This window comes from Myotis brandtii, unplaced genomic scaffold, assembly GCF_000412655.1.
Source record: "Myotis brandtii unplaced genomic scaffold, ASM41265v1 scaffold6, whole genome shotgun sequence".
In the NCBI taxonomy this organism is placed as follows: Eukaryota; Metazoa; Chordata; class Mammalia; order Chiroptera; family Vespertilionidae; genus Myotis; species Myotis brandtii.
The window spans coordinates 1,400,970-1,409,111 of record NW_005370271.1 but is presented as its reverse complement, the minus strand read 5'-3'; the positions used below and the strand labels follow the sequence as shown (position 1 = coordinate 1,409,111).

General features: G+C 59.8%; 1 protein-coding gene across 1 annotated transcript in view; it reads right to left on the bottom strand.

Annotated features, from left to right (window-relative positions):
• The window catches only part of ERGIC1 (endoplasmic reticulum-golgi intermediate compartment 1), a 101,037-nt gene that overhangs the window by 43,880 nt on the left and 49,015 nt on the right, over positions 1–8,142 (bottom strand). The window contains exon 4 of the mRNA XM_005879370.2: positions 1,368–1,462. Within this exon, the coding sequence (XP_005879432.1) occupies positions 1,368–1,462 (95 nt within the window). The remainder of the gene's footprint in view (positions 1–1,367; positions 1,463–8,142) is intronic.

Below are 8,142 nucleotides of genomic sequence, written 5' to 3'. Positions count from 1 at the left end.
CGTGGCCGCCGCTGGAGGTTGCTGGCCCCTCTTGGGCCGCTGCCTGGAGCTGGGACGGAGCCTAGAACCACATCCCTTCCCTCCCCTGTCCCGCTGGCCCCAGGCCTCTGGCCTAAGAATTTCCTTGTTCCAGAGACATGACCAGTTCCTGAATGAGAAGCTGCCAGATGAGTTATTTTTCTAAGAGAAAGAGGATAAAATAAAAATAAAGCCGACCTATTTCAACAGGTTCCCTGGCTCGGGGCCCCGCTGTGGATTCAGGATTGTGATGCAATTCTCAGCAAAAGCAGTAACAGGGCGGACCCCCTATCTTTGCCTGCAGACCCGCCCGATGTGCTGCCCTTCGATAGGAAGCAAGGAGGGTTCTGTGCCAGGCTGGGGCAGAGGAACTGCCAGAACCCCAGTCCCAGAGGGGACCCCCAGTCCACTCGCACACAAGCCTAAGAACCAGCTTACCCCATCCTCTCAACAGCTTCAGGCAACAGATAGCACCAAGCCCATTTTACAGGTGAGGAAACTGAGGTTTCCTCAGCCAGCATCACACAGTTTTACTGACCAAAAGAGCCAGAATCTGATGCCACACACCACTCTTCCAATGAGTTCTGTCTACACAAATAATTCATTCTCTTGGTTCAAACAAATGGAACAAACAAAATAGAGTGTGAAGTGAAAAAGGAAGTTTCCCGGCGGCTGCTGACAGCTCAGAGCTGCATCCCTTTCCAGGTGACTACTCTTGGCTGGTTGGGGGTTCCCTTGCCTTGAGATGCTTGGGGGGTTATACGACCCCCCACCCATCACCCACACCCCACCCTGCAGGCGTTGGTCAAGGATATCAAGGATGCGGATAATAACAGCCCGGCCCCTGGCTGCCAGGAGGGACCACTCGCGGTGTCATTCACACGCCCAGCATCTCTGCGTGTCCTCTCACCTCCCTGACGCCCTTACAGGTTCCTTCTGAGGGTCCTCCCTCAATCAGCCATTGCAGGCAACCTAACTAGAGACCCCCCCCCCCCCCCCCAACACACACACACACACACACACACACACACACACACACACACACACACACGGCTACTCTCCAGAGGTAACCCCCGTTAGCAATTTCTTGATTTTTATCCCAGAAAACCACCAAGTGCATTCACATGTGATCACATTCTCCCCTCAAGAGTGTGGAGAATCCCATGCCACGTGTGGTTGGCAGCTTGCGCTGTTTGTGAATCCCATGCCACGTGTGGTTGGCAGCTTGCGCTGTTGGCTTAGCTGGTCCCGGCTGCCTGGCCAATCGTGCACCCAAGCTCTGCCTACACGGAGGGGTTAAGGGGTGGGGGCGATGTCTTGCTGGGGGGAGGGCTGCTGGGAATACTCACGGTCACAGTGCAAGTTGGGTAAACTGATGTTCAGGCTGACATCGATTTTGCCCCCACTGTCCTTGTCCGGGTCATCGACATACAGCTCGTTCACACTGAGGGAGACAAGCACGGGAGCCATGGCTGAGAGGGGGCAGGGGGCCGCCGGGGACCACCTGGCGTGGTGACTCCTGCTCCGAGAGCCTGCGCTCCCTCCGGGGGAGCCTGCGCCTGCTCAGGTACAGGCCAGCGGGGCTCCGGTCCCATGGCTGGTGATGGCAGGTGCCCGCCAAAAGCTGGCCTAGCATTGGAGGGAGGGGTGGGTGGAGGCAAGAGCATGAGTCGGATTCAAGCTCCAATCCCGGCCCTGCCTCTCTCTGTGGGAACTCAGCAGCTGTCACCTCTTCTTCTGTCTTTTTTTTTTTTTAATATAGTTTAATTGATTTCAGAGAGGAAGGGGGATGGAGAGAGATCGGCTGCCTCCTGCACACCCCCTATTAGGGATCGAGCCTGCAACCCAGGCCTGTGCCCTGACCAGGAATCCAACCGTGACCTCCTGGTTCATAGGTTGCTGCTCAACCACTGAGCCACACTGGCTGGGCCCTTCCTCCTCTCTTGAGCGCCCCTCCCGCCCCAACTCTCACAAACCCTGGGCGGGTACCAGGTCTGAGAACACCGGAGCGATGTAGCAAAGAACTGTGGCTGCTGCAACGAACTGTCAGAAAGTTTGTGACTTAAAAGTTAATGGCTCTCCTGGAGGTCAGAGTCTAGACTCGTTCTGCAGGGGAGAAGGCATTTTCCTGCCTTTTTCGGGGTCCGGAGGCCGCTCAGCTCGCAGCCCCTTCCTCTCTTCCCAGCCGGCCCGTGGCAGGTCCTCCCCTCGCACAGCCTACCTTCCTCTGAGAAGCCCTCTGTGCTTTCACCCTGCCCACCTGCGCGGCCAGGGTCACCTTCCCATCTCAAGACCCCTGACATAATCATACTATAAAGTCCCCGGTCTCAGGGAGGGGGAGGGGACACTCTGGGGGAGGGCACAGTGTTGGGCAGGTGGCTCGAAGGCCAGCCAGGACACCTTGCCGTTGGGGACAACAGCAACACACTGGGGTCCACGAGTGACGCTCATCCATTCAACCTGTACGTCTGAGCACCCGGCCTGCCCAGCACTGGAGTGAGAGGACCCAGACGCCGTGGTCTCGGCCCTCCCGGAGCTCAGACACCCCCGCCTCCTGGGTAAAGAGCCAACCAGGTGACTGCTTGACGGAAAGACATGGGGTCCCCCCACCCCCAGAGGGACGGCCGGTGTGGCTGCCCTCGGGAGGGTGGCTGGGAAGACTGCTCTGAGGAGGTGGCCGCTGAGGTCTGAGGGTGAGGCGCTGTCCTGACAAGGGGGGGGGGGGTCTCTCGGGACAGCGGGGCAGAGGCCTGGGAGTGGGAGGGGCATGGCTCTTGGGGAACCGAATGGAGGTCGCTGGCTGCAGTGTGGAGCAGAGGGGAGTGGGGGTCGCTGGCTGCAGTGTGGAGCAGAGGGAAGCGGGGGTCAGTCAGAGGATGGGCGGGGGCCGGGCCAGGCCAGGCGGGCTCCGAGGCCATGAGGAGGCTTCGCACTTAAACCCGAGCCCAGCACCACGGTCAGGCTGCATGTAATAGCCTCCCTGTCTGCCACAAGGAAGGCTGCCCGGAGGGGCCACGGTGCCTTCGGAGACCGGGCGGAGGCTGCTGCAGGTGCAGGTGACAGCGGGTGCCTGGCCTGGGTGTGGGGGGATGGAGAGGAGGGTAGGGGCGCCAGAGCAGGCGGACTCCCTGATGGCCAGGGCATGACGTCTCCTTCTGGAACCATTCACTGGAAGAGAAGCGCGACGGTGGGAGGGAAAGGCACTGGGTTCCGTGTGGCTGCTGAGCTCGAGGTGCCTTGGAGACACCCCTGGGAGCCGTGTCGGATGCCTGGTTCCGAGACAGCGCCCCTCCATGGGAGGGAGCTGAATCTACAGGCCTCGTGGGCGGCTACGGGCAGTGCCAGGCGGCCCCTGGGGTCCTGGGCACAGGCTGTCCGTAAAGGACTGCGGCTCTAACCAGTCCGACTCTGTGAGAGCCTCGCCAGCCGCCACTTCTTGGGGAAAGAATGAGTCAGGCCAGGGCCAGGGCAGTTGGTTTTTACTAAGACCCTGCCTTTGTGCCCAGCCCCTAGTGTGGAACGGTGGGCTCGCTCACAACACACGCCGGGGTCACAAGGGTGTTCCTAGGAACGAGAGCGAGGCCTGCACAGCTCAGCCTTCAATGGCTGGGCCTCCAGCCCATCAAGCCGGGAACGGCCCAATCGGGTCTGTGGGCATTCACGTGGTCCCGCCTGCCCCTGTGCAATGTCCTGATCCCCACGCTACAGGCAGGAAACCGAGGCTCAGAGAGGGTGAGTCCCATCCCCAAGGCCACACAGCAGGGCATGGCTAAGCTGCAACCCCAACCCGGCCCGGTCTGCCTTCTGCCCGAGCTCCAGGGCTCCCCTGGCCTCCTCCTCCTCGTCCTCAGCATCCAGGGTCAACGGGGAACACGAGGGGGGCCCTGGGCCTCCGAGGCCACGGCGTGCGGGGTGGGGAGACAAGGGCCTGTGCTTGGCAGGCTCGTGGCGTTGGCCGGCATCGAAGAACAGGAAGGACCAATGAGCCAGGGGGAGGAGCGGACAGGATGTCAGGGGGGGCGTGCCGGAGGATGGACATCTCAGGGCCGAATGCTTCAGCGCCCGCCTCCCACCCCAGCCTCAAGTCGCAACTCAGGAGGGTGGTTGAACAATGAGCTTTGGGGTGATTAACAGAACGGTCACCAGGTCACCGAGAGCCCCAGCCGCCCTTCCCAGCCCAGCGAGACTCTTCCTTGAAGCCGCTCACCTCTCCCACCTGGGAGGCGGGCCCCGAGCAGCACTGAGGGATTGTGGGATGATGTCACCCCTTGGCAATCCTCGGGAGGTGACCTCAGCTCCCAGAGCGAGGTGAGCCTCAGGTGTGGCGCCCAGGTGAGCACGCCCTGGAGGCCCCCTGCGGGAGGCCCCTCCCGGCCCAGGGGCCCCGGCTCCCCAGACAGAGGGGCTGGGGAGGGTGGGAAACCCACTACCTGCGAGCTCAGGCTGTTACGTGAGGCCAGAGCTGGCCGCTCCCAGGCGCCGCCCTGAAGAGCCCGGGGCTGTGGGATGAACGGTGCAGCCACCTGTGCCACCGCCCGATGAGGTCAATACGGCCACCTTCCTTCCGAGCGAGTCCCAGGCAACGTTCCAGGCTGCTGGCTTCCTGCCGCTCAGCCGGCGCCACGAGCCCACCCACTGTGTCATCCCAGGGGCCTGCCGGGCTGGCTCACCTCGTTGCCCAGGGCCGAACTGGTTTTCACAGGTGATTTTAAAAGCCCATTGGGAGCAAAAATAAACTTTTTATGGATTCACCAACGTTTGGGGACTCTGGTGAGGGCGATGAGAAGACCCTGGGGCAGCGACAGACAGATGTGGGCTCGCCCCCTGGCTCTGCCACTGAGAAGCTGGGGGACCTGGGACAAGTCGCTTCCCCTGAGCCTGTAGAACGGGTAGAACTTTCTATGAAGTGTAAAGACAGGCAGAATTAGCCCGGCCGGCGTGGTAGAGCACTGACCTGTGAACCAAGAGGTCACAGTTTGATTCCGGGTCAGGGCACAGGCCCTGGTTGCGGCTCAGGCCCAGTGTGGAGCGTGCAGGAGGCAACCGGTGAATGATTCTCTCTCATCATTGATGTTTCTAACTCTCTCCCTCTCCCTTCCTCACTGAAATCAATAAAAATATATTTAAAAAAACATAAAGACAGGCAGAATTAATCTATGGTAACAGAAGTCAGAATAGTGGGGGGCGGGGGGGGTTACTGACTGAGAGGGGGGACAGGGAACCTCCCAGCTTGTGGAAATGTGTTGTCTGGTCGGGGTGATGGTGATGAGGATGTCGGGGTGATGGTGACATGGATGTCGGGGTGAGGGTGACGTGGATGTCGGGGTGATGGTGATGTGGATGTCGGGGTGATGGTGATGAGGATGTCGGGGTGATGGTGACGTGGATGTAGGGGTGATGGTGATGTGGATGTCGGGGTGAGGGTGACGTGGATGTCATGTAAATACAGGCAAACATGCATCAAGCCTCATCTTCAAGCTCTGTGCACTTTGTCTCTAGGCTATAGACGCCTCACTAAAAAAAGGAAAGAGAAACAGGAAGGAGGGGAGGGAGAAAAAGAGGAAAGGAGAAAGACAGACAGATGAAAATGGGCTATGGATTCCGGCTACTCCCCAGGGCTGTGTGAGGACTGTCCATAAAACACAGGCTGCCCGGGCAGGGCTGTCTGCCACTCACTGAACTCTGGTAGACGGCATCATGGTGGAAGTCCAGGATCTCGGGTTCAAATCCTGGCTCTGCCACCTCCTGGCCGACTGACCTTGGCCAAGGGGCTTTGCCTCCATCAGCCTCAGTTTCCCCAGATACAGGACGGGGGCAACCACAGACGTGGCGCGACCTTCGTAAACAGTAAGTGCTCCATAAATGTCCACTACTTTCCCTGCTATTATTCATACCAGTGTTTACTGAGTTGATAACAACAGGTATAGCAACAGTGTCCAGGGTGCTGTGGTGAGGAATAAATGTGTTCATGTGTGGCCGGCCGGCGTGGCTCAGTGGTTGAGCGCCGACCTATGAACCAGGAGGTCATGGTTCGAGTCCCAGTCAAGGGCAAATGCCCTAGTTGCGAGCTTGATCCCCCGTGAGGGGTGTGTAGGAGGCAGCCGATCAATGATTCTCTCGCATCACTGATGTTTCTATCTCTCCCTTCCTCTCTGAAATCAATAAAAAATGTATTTAAAATAATCAATACATAAATGAATGTGTTCATGTGTGTGAGGCGCCGAGCACCGCCCTGGTAAGTTCCAAGGCCCGAGTAAAAGCTGGCCTCTCTTATGACTAATCAGAGGAGACGTCCCCGTTCTGGGCTCCCCGATGGTGGGCTTTCCCAGGTCGCATCTCATTTAATACGCAGGACTAGCCCGGGTTTGATAGGGGTTACTTTGTTCTTTTCACAAGGATGAAACCAGATGGCCTGGCCAAGGTCACACGGTCACGAAGAGGTAGAGGCAGGATCTGAACCTAGAGCCCCGGGAGCCCAGTGCCATATTCTTTCCATGGAATGACACTGGGTGGGACAGGAATCGGTGAAAAACTGAGGGGCAAGGGGCGCCCAAGCAGATGATGCAGGTGTGACCATCTCACTGATAATTGGCAGGTGCTCACCCCCACCCACGGCCCAAATAGCCACAGGGCCCGGAGGTGCTCAGGGATTCACTCCTTTGTGCCCCCAAAGCCTCCCTCTGCCGCCACCCGCCACTCCCCACGCGCGCAGCAGCGGACTCCCCCAGGAGACGAGGGCTGAGCCGCCAGCACAGAGCAGGGGTTCACCGTCTCCGAGACGGAATGAACGGGGGAGGTAACCAGCGGCGCTGGTGGAGTGGGGGGCACATTCCAGGTGGGGGGACGCCAGACAGCGTCAGGGAGTCTGCGGATGGCGTGGGGGGTGGGGGGGCGGTGAGCCTTCGCCATGTAGGGAGAGGAGAGGAACTGGGGAGGTGTGTGTGGGGAGCGTAGGTGGAATGCAATGGAGGGCCTTGAAATTCTCGGCTGAGGCGTGAGTCCGATGACATCGATGGAAAACAATTTTATTTGCTTTTAAAAGAGCACTTGAATAGTTCGGATTCCTGCCCAAAGTCCCTGACCTCCCTGCTTCACAAGTGGGTTTAATGGAAACTTACACAGCAGTGAGGCCCGAAGCGAGGGCTGGGGTGGGGGGAGGAGGGGAGAGACGCAGGTTATGCAAGCGAGCTCGCGGAGTTTGACACCCTGACCATTCCAGGTGTCAGGATGCCCAAGAAATCAGCTCTTCGCAGACACCCAGGCCTCCCCCCACGCCTTCTCCACGGCTGCTGCGCTAGGACCCTCGGCCCCTCTGCCCTGGGTCATCGCCAGCCTCCTCGCCTGGGCCCTGGCCTCCGGGGTCACCTCTTCCTAAGAGGGGAGCGTTAGAGGCCTGACCCTGACCCTGCCACTGTGCTCAGAGGCCTGCAGGCCTCCCGCTGCTCCTTCACGCGACTACCGTGGCTCTCCACCCGGCCCGGCTCCCGAGCCAGGACCCAGGGTGGGTCTCTGGGCTCCCAGGGAGAAGTCAGCTCCTCCTCCTGTTAAGCTACTGGCCTCCTCGCTCTGGGCCTGCCAGGGGAGCTGCGAGGACACGGGTCACGGTAACCTGCCAGTCCCCACGGGGCGGGCGGAGGCCTCCTGGAGTTCCAGCTGCTCGGCCACCTCACCTGGAGGGAGCATCCAAGTCCCAGTCAACTGTTCTGACCGAGAAGCAGCGCTGCAGGCGCCCAGGGAGCCAAGATGCTCGGGGCGGAGAAGGGAGGGAGACAGGCCCGGCGATGCTCTGGCTCCGCCACTGACTAACTCACTGACTGCGGTGCTAGCCTCCCGGTGCCTCGGTTTCCCCAGCTGTAAAGCGGGGCTAACGCGGACAGGAGTGCCCACTCCACGGGGTTTTGTGAGCCTGGACGATGGCTCACCTGGGTGGCTGGCACCCGGCCGCCTACGATACACATTCAGAACTGGAAAATTACGAGGTCTTGTATTATGCTACCAATTGTCAACGGAGAGTTCCGGCTGCTGGTTTCTTATTACAAATCCTCATCAGGTTAATAATTAAGAGCAGCCAGAGCCTGGGCAGCCAAAGGCTGGAATGTTCCGTGGCCACGTTCGAGGCGGGGG